Source organism: Hemibagrus wyckioides, linkage group LG22, assembly GCF_019097595.1.
Source record: "Hemibagrus wyckioides isolate EC202008001 linkage group LG22, SWU_Hwy_1.0, whole genome shotgun sequence".
NCBI classification, from domain to species: Eukaryota; Metazoa; Chordata; class Actinopteri; order Siluriformes; family Bagridae; genus Hemibagrus; species Hemibagrus wyckioides.
The window spans coordinates 17,828,814-17,842,577 of NC_080731.1; the positions used below are offsets into that span (position 1 = coordinate 17,828,814).

The window sequence follows — 13,764 nt, forward strand, 5'->3', positions numbered from 1 at the left end:
CGAATCAAAATACTTGTAATAAATAATCAGTACTTTTTCTTTGAGACAGGAGGAAAAAGGTCATATGAACAGTCAGTTTATCCGGGTATTCCTCATAAGATCCCGGAATATATGCAGGTCTTCCCAGAAAATTGTGGATGCCAGAAAACAGCTGGACACAGCTGTATCGTAAATCATTTAATCCCAGTTCCTTTTAAAAAGAAAAATAAATAAATAAAAGGCTTAATGATACAGTCGGGTGACTGGTGTGCCTTAACTTTTACTGTACAGAACAGCATTATAAAATGTTCCATGACATTCAACTTAATGATTTCTCTTTTTTTTGGCTTGTACTCATAAAAAATTCAGTGCTTTCAGAATTAAATAAAAACAATTATAATAACACAGCTGTTATTTACTTCCTGTGCCGGATGACCTTTGGCCTTTGACAATGGCAAACGAACCGTTATAGCTAAAGATGGAGTTTTTAGCGGCAAGTTTCACTTTTTTAAAAAGTTGCCTGATGGAGGTTTGGAGAACACAAAAGTAATTTGCTCAGATTGCAAAACTGAATTTATTTAGCAAAGAAGTAATTCTGTCCACTTAAAGCAAAACACCTAGAGAAACTATCTCTATGTGGCCTCGCTAATCTGTATTGCAGAAGTGCGTTAATAACGATCATGAGCGAATAATGAAACTTACAAATGAGAAAGTAATTGATGCTGTGACTTATTATAGAATTCAAAAAAATGTCTGCTGAGCAATATATTTGAATTAGAAAATGGTCACTGGAACCAGGTTCAGCATTTGACGCAGAGGGACTGGGGTGTCAAAACTTTTGCTACACAGTGTGTTTTAATTCTGCTTGCATTACAGGATGATAGATGACACCCAAAGCAGTAAGGGGAAAGTCAGGGAAGTGGGGAAAAAAAGAAATACAACATTTTAAGGTTTTAACTTTTTTCAAATAAATAAATGTAAGGTGCGTAGTTTTTCAAGGTGTGTATTTTAAATATATTCAGTCAGATAAAATGTTTAATGACATCTAAATAGTCATTAAAGTGATAAAGTAAGTAGGGTGTCTCAACATTTTTGAGCAGCCTTTTTTTATTATATAAATATAACCTGAAATACTCCTTAATGCAGTGTCAAATTGGAGGTTTGTAAAAGGTTTTAAAAACTTTTAATGAAAATGCTTGACAATTCTCAAAAGGTATGAGACTGAAACGTTTGTACATGCTTTCAGAAAGAAAAGAAAAATCAATCATTATTTAAATTCAGTTTGTTTAAACCAACCAGATGACATTCTTATGTATAAAAAAAGAAAAGAAACGACCCAAATATTATGACTCAGTCACACAGTATTGCACATTTCATTTTATTTCTCCTTATTTTTTCTTCTTAAGTGAAACATCTACATAAAATCAAGAATTAACTGGTGGCGTCACGTTACAAGTAGTATTAGAGTGTAGGAATAGCTCATCCTTTAAAATTTTTTTTTTTTTTTTTAACTTTTATTTATTTATTTTTTAAATCAAAGACTTGTGGTCGTAGTGTGCAAAATGTCCTTCACACCGTGTCTGTGTTTCTCTGACTTACCTTCAAAACCAGAACTAAATCCTACACACTGCACAAATCACCGGATCTCTGGCACTCTTCAATCCAGGATTTATTCGGGTGAATCGTTTCCTTCATACGACAGTAAAAAAAGAAACCCAGGCGCTCACAGAGTGACAACAACGCAGTAAAAACCCGGAATGTTTAAAGGGCCACGATGTGAACCCTGAGGTACTCCACCCGAATTCGCACATCCGTTTCCTTTCTGTTCCTTGCTGAAGAAAAGCTGCGATTAAAACCCGAAGCCGTGTGTTTGTGGAGAATCGAGCGCGTTAATCAATCAAACAAAGGCGCTACTGATCAAAAGTTTGTACGCCTTTACAACTTCCAATTAATGATGCAGCATGGAGACAAAGCAAAGCTATGAGGACCCACTGATCAGAAATATTTCAAAACCAATCTCCTCACTGCTAGTAGTTTCAGGTAAACAATTACATTCCTCTTATATCTTGTGCAGTTGGTTTCAGAAATGAATTCATACGCAGGCAGAAAACGACAGAATTAACTTCAACCTGAACCCCTGACCCATAATACAATCAGAAATATACATTTAAATCAAATAGTTCTAGTTGTGGACAAATCATACATTCATCAGGCTCCAGTGTACTACCGTTCTCTGGAAACCTGATTGACGAGGCTAAAAAATAAAAGTGGTAGCAGAGATAACTAGCTAACTGTATGTTATTAATCATTTATGTGGTTTTGGAGCTGTTTATCTAATTGAGGAGAAAAAAAAAAGATTTTCGGATATGTCTTTACATTTATATATTTCGTTAAAATGCTGCTTTTGGGACCATGTCTGTGGTTAAAAGAAATAAAACAAGGTCTGCTAGTTGTCGTGGGAATAAAAAAAAAAAAAAAAAAAACATTGATTAAAAAAGCCCAAACTTGAAATCACCCTAACGATTTGTCCATCTCCATATAAATCAAATGATACGTTCACCATTTGGTAAAATTTCACACCGTCTCCTTCACCTAGATACACGAGCTACACAGCAATTTCACATAGCCAAGTCAACAAAGCCCGCTCTAAAAGACGAAATACTCCAAATCAACGTCTAAATAACAACAAATCAAAGCTACCCCCCACCCCCCACCCCCACATCAGCCACTCTGGAATGAAGAGGTATAGTGCGCTGATGGGATGAGTTCCTGCTTACATCCAATAAAACGGCAAAATAACAGACTCTAGTACAGCACAACAGCAGGTATCACCAACGTGAAGATTTTAAGATACAGTACCATCAAAGTTATTTAAATAGAGAATTTAAAATGTCTCCAAAAAAAAAAAAAAAATCCCCATTCCCTCTAGTGGAACTCGACGCTCTTAATAATCTGTTTTTTTTCTATTTCTCCTTTTTTTTTTTTTTTTTTTTACAAAAGTTTTCCGAATTACAATCAATCAACAAACTCGTATAAAATATGAAAATGGTGATGCACATTTTTCATTAAAGAGAGACGTCGTTCGGCTCGACACACACACACACACACACGTTAGAATAAAGCGCTGATTCTCAGGACATCGTCACTGCTCACACAAAAACACTTCAAGGATTTCAAGGGTTTTGGCTCTGGGGATATTTTCCAATCATATTTTTTTGCCATTTCTTTAAAGGGAACGCCGCAGCGTTTAACACAGTCTGTTCATTTGGCTACGAAGCTACAACCAAGACGCAGAATCAAAGCCGTCTTCCTGCCAGTCTTTGGTTTTGGAGGGCTTTAATCGTCGACTCTTCCTTCGATACATGGCAAAATGAGCCTCTGGCAGGTAAATAAATTAATAGAGGAAAAAAAAGCTGTTAAATAAATGCTTTTGGTGGAAAATATACATCTTAAAAGATTCTCAAATCACTTATTTTCTTTTTAGTTCACTTTTTTGTCGTCCGGCGTGGGTTAGGAAATACTAATAAAATTGGAAATTTGGACTTTTTCGAACAAGCAGAACCACATAAAATGATTTAAAGAACAGCCCGTGATCAGGTGACCCCTAGCCAAACCGACCGTAAACATAAGACATCGGAAAACCCGAGAAGACGGAATCATCTCCTGACCGACAGAGTTAACAGACGATCCCGTCTGATGGGGAAACTGGAAGGAGACCCGAGGCGTTTGAAAACCCATCCACGGGCTGGAAAGAAACACTGCTAGCACATACATCTAATATTCAATACATTTTGTTTGAATAATTACAATCTCATTAGTGGTGAGTGATTTATCCTTCCTCTCTCTCTCGCTCTCTCTCTCTCTCTCTCTCTCTCTCTCTTTCTCTCGCCAGAGTCACGAGTCCTGGGTTCTCCATTACAGTAGGAGTTTCCGGTTCTGTCTCTAGAGTAGAGCTGAACAGAGAGAAAATGAACACTGCAGTGGAGGAAGAGGAGGAGGAAGAGAAGGGCGGAGTTCCCTACACCGTCCCGTCTGTGCCGTTTTTCTCGGTCACGGTCGTCCCTGGAGTGCGCTGGCTGTCCTTCCGCGGGGGCATGCGCTCGTTTATCCGGTCCAGGCCGCGCGCCTCTTCGAAGTTGCGGATCTTTCGCGTTGGGGAGAAACCTTGGATTGCTGAGGAAATAAAAATAAGAGATAATCGAATGCTGCATCCTTAATGCACAAGATGGTTAGACTGCAGCTAGAACACAGTCCACAACATCATCCAAACATTCCGAACACGGATGTACAAATGACCTCTGACTCCATTTATAACACTACCATGCATTTTAGCTGACATGCGAACTCCAAAGCTGCGTCCCAAATGACATCCTACACACTGCACTAGCGTATGAATTTACTCAGTTGATGACCAATGACAACGCCCTTTCTAATCTAAAAGAGGTTCATATGACGGCGTGTCCACTGGAGCGTTGTCGGCCATCTTGAAACTGTTGATCTTGAAACCCTCTGTGAGCACTACTTCTACAATTTTTTCACTGCGGTGTAACATCCAGGGAATTAAAGGTTTTTAGTGTGAACACACTACTCACACAATTTATAAGTGCAAGTATGCGATTTGGGACGCACCTCGACTTTATTCTTAAATGTGACTTTAGCACAAGTTCAACATTTTGAGTTTGTGATCTTGCGACAGAAGCAGCATGCAAGAGCCGTTAACAAAAAACACGAGCATTCATCAACGATGGACAAATCAGTCAGCACTTATTAGTTTGTTTGCATTTTGTAGTGTGTGAGACCTTCAGTGTTCTTCTCAAATCCCTCTAGCTGTTAGGACTTGCAGACTAAACGGAAATATTTGTTTTGTGAACCTCGATACTGAGACTTGTTTCGCTTTGTTTGGTTGTTGAACTTTCTCGTCTTACAGACAGCTATGACTTGAAAACAAAACAGAACAGTAATTATTATGAAATCTGCTGGACCTGGGCTACTGATTTGTCCACGGGTTAGCAGAGTTGTTCCCAGAATGCACTAGTTCTCAAATCTCAGCTCAGAAAAGAGACAGAAATCTGCAGCAACTTTATGTCCTCTCACTGGACATAAAGAGAGGAGAGTAAAATGCAGTACGGAATGAAAAAGAAATGCAAAAAAGAGTTGCCATAATCTTCCACACACACACACACAAACTTTGTGTAAGCAGAAAGCAGGCCAATGACTCAGGAGCTTCCTGCTGTGGCACGCCGTGTCTGTTAACACTCCGTGCCTGCAGTGTGTGTGTGATAAGTGTGTGTGTGTTCTGCTGGAGCGCTGACGTAACGAGATTACAGGCTGAAAATAACCAGTGCTGAGAGGATGCCGCTCCTCCACCAATCAGAACACGGCGTGGGAATTAGCCCGGCTCGAGCAGACTGTTGCATAGGGTGAATAATTCTGATGAGGAAGTGAATCGGTGCCAAACACACCCTCACCATTTCCTGTACGAAAAACCCCAAGTTTCTTTATCCACAGGACCTTATTATTACTAGCAAAACTGGAAAAAGATGAACTAAGAAAGAGAGATAGGCGACATTAGAATGTAGGTGTTGTGATGTCATAATACCCTTGAGAAATTTTGCTGTATTTGAATTTTTATAAATTACGAACTAATTCCATAATATATATTTTCTTATTTTATAAACTTTTTTAAATTGTTAGATCATTTTTTTCTGCTTTTTTTTTTATATGGACGTCTATTCTACTGTATCGTAACTTGTTGAAATGTCTGAGAACTAATCTGAAGCTGCAACTTTAATGTTAAATGCTCCATAAAATTTTTTAAAATATTTTTTTTTTTTACTTTTTTTTAAATGGATTGCTCATTTTTAGTGCTACATATTTTTTTTTACATGAATATATTAAATTTATATTAATTTAAACACTCCTCGTATATATTCCAGTTCCTACTTTTATCCAGCCACAAATCTATGTTGATTATTATTACTAGCAGTAGTTCAGTATCATGGGGTAAGTACTGACTACTGAAACTAGCCAAAATACATCCAAGTATTTCACACACATGCACAGGGAAAGAACAAAAACAGCACAACACACTGGGACACGACACCACAGACGAGGCCACGGGCGGGACGGGGGATTACCTTTGCCCTCCTTCGCCAGCAGAGTGGCTACGTTAGCAAGAAGCCCAGAGCGGAGAGAAGAAAGAGCTGTGAGTCGCCAGGTTTAGAGCTCAGAATAAGCCAAAGCAAAGCAAGAGTCCATTCTTTCACACACATATATATATATATATATATATATATATATATATGTACAGAAAGCTTTTCAGAAATATGAAGCAGCTCAGCAGACCATGATTTTTATTTTTAACCCAGCCTCTTTGGCCACACCTCCTTTCCAAAAAGTTAGTAAATTATAAAATCTTTTTTTTAAAAATTAGCATCCAGTGAGAAGGAAAACATGACTTCAGCTCAACCTTGTCCCTTAATTCATCAATCCTGTGCACTTTTATGACGTTTTACAGCGTCCAGTGTTTACATGTAAAACAAATGAGACGTGTGCCCTTTAGTAACCTTTTTCTTTTACTTCGGTAACGTTATTAATGCACGTCTTGACTCAGGGCAGCTACTGACTAGCTGAAATATTTACCACAGCTACATAACACAACCCCCACACACACACACACTGTTAACCAACAACCCGTTTCTGTTGTAGTGACGTGTGTAAATATTCTTCAAGACATTCTTTAATTTTTAAGCTCTGCGTGTGTGTGTGGGGGGGGGGGCTAAATAAACAGGCTAGAAGAATGTTCAACAGAGCTGCCAATGTTATTGTCTGTCCACCGTTAAACACATTCAAATCACACGCTATTTGAGTAGAAACACTGATGTTTTGTCAAGAAACACTTTTCGTTAGAAATGCGACGAATAAATAAACCAAATAATACAGTAAATAAATAATAACATTAAACATTAAATACTGAAAGTTTGAGAACTAATGGTGCACAAATAAAAAAATGAAATACATTTTTTTTGTCGTTATAAAATTCCCACAAACACCAGAGACATGTTTTGAGTACTGTTTTTTGGTTTTTTGGCACAAGAAAAATAAATGAATGAATTTGAACACCACAAATAAAAGCAGATAAAAACGACCAAATTAAAAAAATAAAAATAAAAAAAAAATAAAAACATAAAAAATAAAATAAAAGTTCAGAGATGTTTGGAAAGAGTTTGAAAATCATGGTCATGTGCAGAAGTTATCAAGCAGATTACTTAATTGTAATTCATTTCCAGAATAATTTTTGAATAAATTGTTATTAAAACAATCCTGATTCAACAACAAATAAAATGAATAAAATACTAATAAAAGTTTGAAGGTTTTGGAAGGGTTTGAAAGCCACATGTGCAGGAAAATGATGAGATAACGAATAGTTTCGAACCAGATAGCTTTCTGTTTTGGAGAACATCCCTTCAGAATTCTCTGTAAAACTTTATTGTTGGAATTTAAAGAGAGGATAATGTTGTGTTTAAGGCTGTAGCAGTGAGCTGTTTTGAGTTTCTGTTCATTATAATCAGCGGAAATGAAGACTGTGTGTGTAAAACAGAGCACGTGCCCTAAATGAATCAAAAAACTGAGGAGTCGAAATGTTATGGCTCTGATCTGCCCTCTAGTGGCCGCATGTGTTATAACGCCTTCTGACAAAAAAATGTGAATGTACTTGAAATCTGTGTTTAAATCTAAATAGATAACACACACACACACACACACACACACACAATCGTCACAATATTTTTCCTAGGTGAGCTACATCTTTCTATTAAAATAACTAAAATAAAATTTAATATAAAATTAATGTGGACTAAATGACAATTGCAATCTAACAAACAAACAAACAAACAAAAACAAATAAATAAAATTATATAAAAATAAAATATTATCCCAAATTAATAAATCACAAAAGTATAGATATAAAAAATAGAAATATTTTTTAATATTTTATAAATAAATGTACTAATAAAAATACATCTAAGAACTATAAATAAATTAAAATATTTTCATACTAAATATCAAATATATTCTATTTTGTTCTGATAAATTATGAAATAGCAAACGCTAGACATGAGAAACACAAAATTAAATAAATAAATAAATAAAACAAAACCCTCCTAATGCTTTTGAAATAAAATATCAAAATGTGTGTTTAATATAACACACACACACACACACACACAGACACACACACCATAAAGAATGATGATAATCCAGTGTCATGATCAAATTGCTAATAAGTTGCTAATTTTTGACTGGAAATTTCCGGAAGATTAAAATCATCGACATGTCAAGTGTAAAAATATGAGGTCAGCTACCTGTGTGAGGTTTTAATGAGTTCTGGAGCTGAATGTGTGACTAATGAACTCTAACACACACACACACACACACACACACACACACACACACACACACACACACACACACACACTAACCGTTCTGTAAAGTCTGTTTGCCTCCAGACAGCACTCCCAGAGGTAACGTTCCAGTCGGTGTCAGTCCTTTAAGGGTCAGAACGCTCTCACTTTCCTCTCTGAGAGAAAACACACACACACACACACACACACACACACACATACACACACACACACACATACACACACACACATACACACACACACCTCATTAGCACTACATTCACTGAAACCAACGAAACCAATGAGCCTGATGGGAGGAGAGAGGGATAAATGATGAATCTGAACATCCTGAATATCGTTATAGAAAAACAAGACAAAAGATTTCACAACACAGAAAGTGCTCTCCTGACCTCTCCACTTTACTCCACCCTCGTCTCCTCTCCACTCCATCCTCCTCTCTTTACTCCACCCTCGTCTCCTCTCCACTCCATCCTCCTCTCTTTACTCCACCCTCGTCTCCTCTCCACTCCATCCTCCTCTCTTTACTCCACCCTCGTCTCCTCTCCACTCCACTCTCCTCTCTTTACTCCACCCTCGTCTCCTCTCCACTCCATCCTCCTCTCTTTACTCCACCCTCGTCTCCTCTCCACTCCACTCTCCTCTCTTTACTCCACCCTCGTCTCCTCTCCACTCCATCCTCCTCTCTTTACTCCACCCTCGTCTCCTCTCCACTCCATCCTCCTCTCTTTACTCCACCCTCGTCTCCTCTCCACTCCATCCTCCTCTCTTTACTCCACCCTCGTCTCCTCTCCACTCCACTCTCCTCTCTTTACTCCACCCTCGTCTCCTCTCCACTCCATCCTCCTCTCTTTACTCCACCCTCGTCTCCTCTCCACTCCATCCTCCTCTCTTTACTCCACCCTCGTCTCCTCTCCACTCCATCCTCCTCTCTTTACTCCACCCTCGTCTCCTCTCCACTCCCTCCTCCTCTCTTTACTCCACCCTCGTCTCCTCTCCACTCCATCCTCCTCTCTTTACTCCACCCTCGTCTCCTCTCCACTCCATCCTCCTCTCTTTACTCCACCCTCGTCTCCTCTCCACTCCATCCTCCTCTCTTTACTCCACCCTCGTCTCCTCTCCACTCCATCCTCCTCTCTTTACTCCACGCTCGTCTCCTCTCCACTCCACTCTCCTCTCTTTACTCCACCCTCGTCTCCTCTCCACTCCCTCCTCCTCTCTTTACTCCACCCTCGTCTCCTCTCCACTCCATCCTCCTCTCTTTACTCCACCCTCGTCTCCTCTCCACTCCACTCTCCTCTCCTCTCTTTACTCCACCCCCATCCTCTCCTCTCCTCTCTCCACTCTCCTCTCTTTACTCCACCCCATCCTCACCTCTCCTCTCCTCACTCCACTCTCCTCTCTTTACTCCACCCCCATCCTCTCCTCACTCCACTCTCCTCTCTTTACTCCACCCCCATCCTCTCCTCACTCCACTCTCCTCTCTTTACTCCACCCCATCCTCACCTCTCCTCTCCTCACTCCACTCTCCTCTCTTTAGTCCGCCCCCCATCCTCTCCTCTCCTCTCTCCACTCTCCTCTCTTTACTCCATCCCCCATCCTCTCCTCTCTCCACTCTCCTCTCTTTACTCCACCCCCATCCTCACCTCTCCTCTCCTCACTCCACCCCCCATCCTCTCCTCTCCTCACTCCACTCTCCTCTCTTTACTCCACCCCCATCCTCTCCTCACTCCACTCTCCTCTCTTTACTCCACCCCCATCCTCTCCTCTCTTTACTCTACCCCCATCCTCTCCTCTCCTCACTCCACTCTCCTCTCTTTACTCCACCCCCCATCCTCTCCTCACTCCACTCTCCTCTCTTTACTCCACCCCCCATCCTCTCCTCACTCCACTCTCCTCTCTTTACTCCACCCCATCCTCTCCTCTCTTTACTCCACCCCCCATCCTCTCCTCTCCTCACTCCACTCTCCTCTCTTTACTCCACCCCATCCTCTCCTCTCTTTACTCCACCCCCCATCCTCTCTTTACTCCACCCCCATCCTCTCCTCTCCTCACTCCACTCTCCTTTCTTTACTCCACCCCATCCTCTCCTCTCCTCACTCCCCTCTCCTCTCTTTACTCCACCCCCATCCTCTCCTCTCCTCTCTTTACTCCACCCCATCCTCTCCTCACTCCACCCTCCTCTCTTTATTCCACCCTCCACTCCTCTCTCTTCTTTTTACTCCACCCTCCTCTCTTTACTCCACCCTCCACTTCTCTTCTCTCTTTACTCCACCATCCTCTCCTGTCCTCTTCACTCCTCTCTTTACTCCATCCTCCTCTCTTTACTCCTCCCTCCTCTCCTTACTCCACCCTCCTCTCCTTCTTCTCTCTTTACTCCTCTTCACTCCTCTCCTCTCTTTTCTCCACCCTCCTCTCCTCCCCCTCTCTCCTCTCCTTACTCCACACTCCTCTCCTTCTCCTCTCTTTACTCCTCCCTCCCTCCTCTCCTCTTCCCTCTTCTCCTCTATTTACTCCACCTTCCTTTTCTTCCCCTCTTTCCTCTCCACTCCTCTCCTCCCCTCTATGTCTAATGCAATTAATTATACAGCTGCTTCCACTCATGACTCACCGATGCTGCATCATTATACCTAATGGACAAGCATATGTGTGTGTGTGTGTGTGTGTGTGTGTGTGCACACTTTCAGACAAAAGTCCATTGTATGCAGCAAGCTCCTCTCTTCTTTTATAAACAGTAAAATCTATTTTCTACTCCGTGTCCCGTTTAGGTAAGGAGGCCTCTCTCTCAGAGGCAGGAGTACGGAGGAACCGTGTCCAGATCTGAGACTGCTCTCAAAATCACCAGTGCTGGACAGAAACTCCTCAGAGAGCAGACAGACGGGGGAATGAAGCTGATATGAAGACGAGCAGCTGCGGCTTATTTTAACTTTTCATTTCAATACTTATTATTGAATTTAAATGAAAATGATCTGGTTTGTAATTAAATGTTCTACTGAACATTAAGCTTTCACCAAAATATGGATGTTTTAAATAAATGTCATTTTGATATTATCACCAATCCAATAATTGAAGGAAATGTTTCAGAAAACTAGCGACTGACCTGAGCACGGAGAAAACTCTGGCCATCTTGCCTATGGCACGGATTTTATTTCTGATCACCTCCTTACGAGCTGCTGGGGCTCCGCCTGGAATCACACACACACACAATATGCAAACATAATATTACTGTCATAACACAATGATCCCTGCACCCAAAGTGGGAGGTCCCAAAAATGATCCCTAGGACAGATGTTCTTCATCTCTCAGGTACCTTCACACAGGTCGTCTCCCTCGGACATGAGCTCATCGTCCGAACAGATGTTCAGCACGTTAACCAGCATCTCGGTCACTGAGGACACACAGAAAAAGTGTCACTACAGTCACTAGAACCTTCTCAAAAACAAACAAAAAAAGCAGCTATGATAGTAATTCAAATAACGGGTTCATAATTAATACCAGCATTGTAACATGTTTCTATAGTAACAGCTGCTTCTGATGATTCAGGTTTGGTTCTATAGTAACAGCTGGTTCAGATGGTTCAGATATATTTCTATAGTAACAGCTGGTTCAGATGGTTCAGATATATTTCTATAGTAACAGCTGGTTCAGGTGGTTTAGTTTCGTTTCTATAGTAACAGCTGGTTAAGATGGTTCAGTTTTTTTCGAAAGTAACAGCTGGTTCAGTTTCGTTTCTACAGAAACAACTGGTTTAGATGGTTTAGTTAGTTTCTATAGTAACAGCTGGTCCCTTTTTATTTTTATAATAACAGCTGCTTCAGATAGTTCAGTTCGTTTCTATAGTAACAGCTGGTTCAGTTTAGTTTTTATTGTAACAGCTGCTTCAGCTTTGTTCTATAGTAACAGCTGGTTCAGTTTTGGTTCTATAGTAACAGCTGGTTCAGTTTTGTTTCTATAGTAACAGCTGGTTCAGACGGTTCAGTTTTGTTTCTATAGTAACAGCTGGTTCAGACGGTTCAGTTTTGTTTCTATAGTAACAGCTGGTTCAGACGGTTCAGTTTTGTTTCTATAGTAACAGCTGGTTCAGACGGTTCAGTTTTGTTTCTATAGTAACAGCTGGTTCAGACGGTTCAGTTTTGTTTCTATAGTAACAGCTGATTCAGACGGTTCAGTTTTGTTTCTATAGTAACAGCTGATTTAGACGGTTCAGTTTTGTTTCTATAGTAACAGCTGATTTAGACGGTTCAGTTTTGTTTCTATAGTAACAGCTGATTTAGACGGTTCAGTTTTGTTTCTATAGTAACAGCTGATTTAGACAGTTCAGTTTTGTTTCTATAGTAACAGCTGATTTAGACGGTTCAGTTTTGTTTCTATAGTAACAGCCGCTTCAGATGAACACCGCTGGCTTCTAGCTGACGAGGAAGAGAGATGAAACGTGCCTTTACCTTTCTCACCGACAAAGGGCAGCGACCACGTGAACACGTCCATGAAGTTGGGCAGCCAGTACGGATGTGGGGAGCAGTTAAACTGCCGGATGTTCATGACGTTGTTTTCGTACTTTAAGACAGCAGCTACAGGTAACAGAAACGTACAAATCAGTTAGTTTACTTCACTGTAGAATCAAAAACACTACAGAATGCCAGATATGATGTTACAATTATCTTAATCTTGCTAATCTCATGGACCAAATTTTATATTTTAAATTTTAAGCAAAGTGAATGCTTGATTACTTTCTCCTTCAAACTCTGAGCACATTTTCTTAACCAACTGAATAAACAAAAACACAAACGTTATTTTATTTCTCAATTACAGTATCTGTGTTCACATTTAGCTTTGCATAATATATATATATATACACTACCAGTCAAAAGTTTGGACACACCTTTTAATTCAGTGTTTTTTGTTTAGGGATTTATTTTCTACATTCTAGAACAATACTGGAGATTTCAAAACTATGAAATAACACACATGGACTTCAGTAATCCATATGTAATGACAACAGAAAACAGTCAGTTGTTATTTTAAGACAGGAAGGTCAGGTGGTCTGGAATAGTTCTTACAAGAACAGTACTGTCAAGTGCATTTGCAAAACCCATCAAGCACCATGATGAAACTGGCTCATATGAAGACCATCCCAGTAAAGCAAGACCAAAACTGACCTCTGCTGCAGAGGAGAAGTTCATTTAGAGTGACCAACCTCAGAAATCACCGATTAACAGCACCTCAGATTAGAGGCGTTATGAAGGCTTTACAGAGCATCAGTAGCAGACATATCTCAATATCAACTGCTCAAAGGACATTATTGTGGATTTCAGCCGCCTTCAGCATTGAGAGCCCACTGCAAAATAATCAGTTTCTTATGTTTTTT

At 40.1% G+C, this 13,764-nt stretch overlaps 1 protein-coding gene across 3 annotated transcripts in view; it reads right to left on the reverse strand.

Moving 5' to 3' along the window:
• Positions 1-1,328: 1,328 nt before the first annotated feature.
• ppp3cca (protein phosphatase 3, catalytic subunit, gamma isozyme, a) overlaps positions 1,329-13,764 on the reverse strand; it is a 31,138-nt gene continuing 18,702 nt past the window's right edge. For 2 of the 3 annotated variants that reach the window (XM_058375037.1, XM_058375039.1), the window contains 6 exons: positions 12,842-12,967; positions 11,710-11,787; positions 11,500-11,584; positions 8,460-8,557; positions 6,117-6,143; positions 1,329-4,152 (listed from right to left, as the gene is read on the reverse strand). In XM_058375037.1, the coding sequence (XP_058231020.1) occupies positions 3,998-4,152; positions 6,117-6,143; positions 8,460-8,557; positions 11,500-11,584; positions 11,710-11,787; positions 12,842-12,967 (569 nt within the window). In that variant the 3' untranslated portion in view covers positions 1,329-3,997. The remainder of the gene's footprint in view (positions 4,153-6,116; positions 6,144-8,459; positions 8,558-11,499; positions 11,585-11,709; positions 11,788-12,841; positions 12,968-13,764) is intronic. The other variant, XM_058375038.1, reaches the window with a different exon arrangement.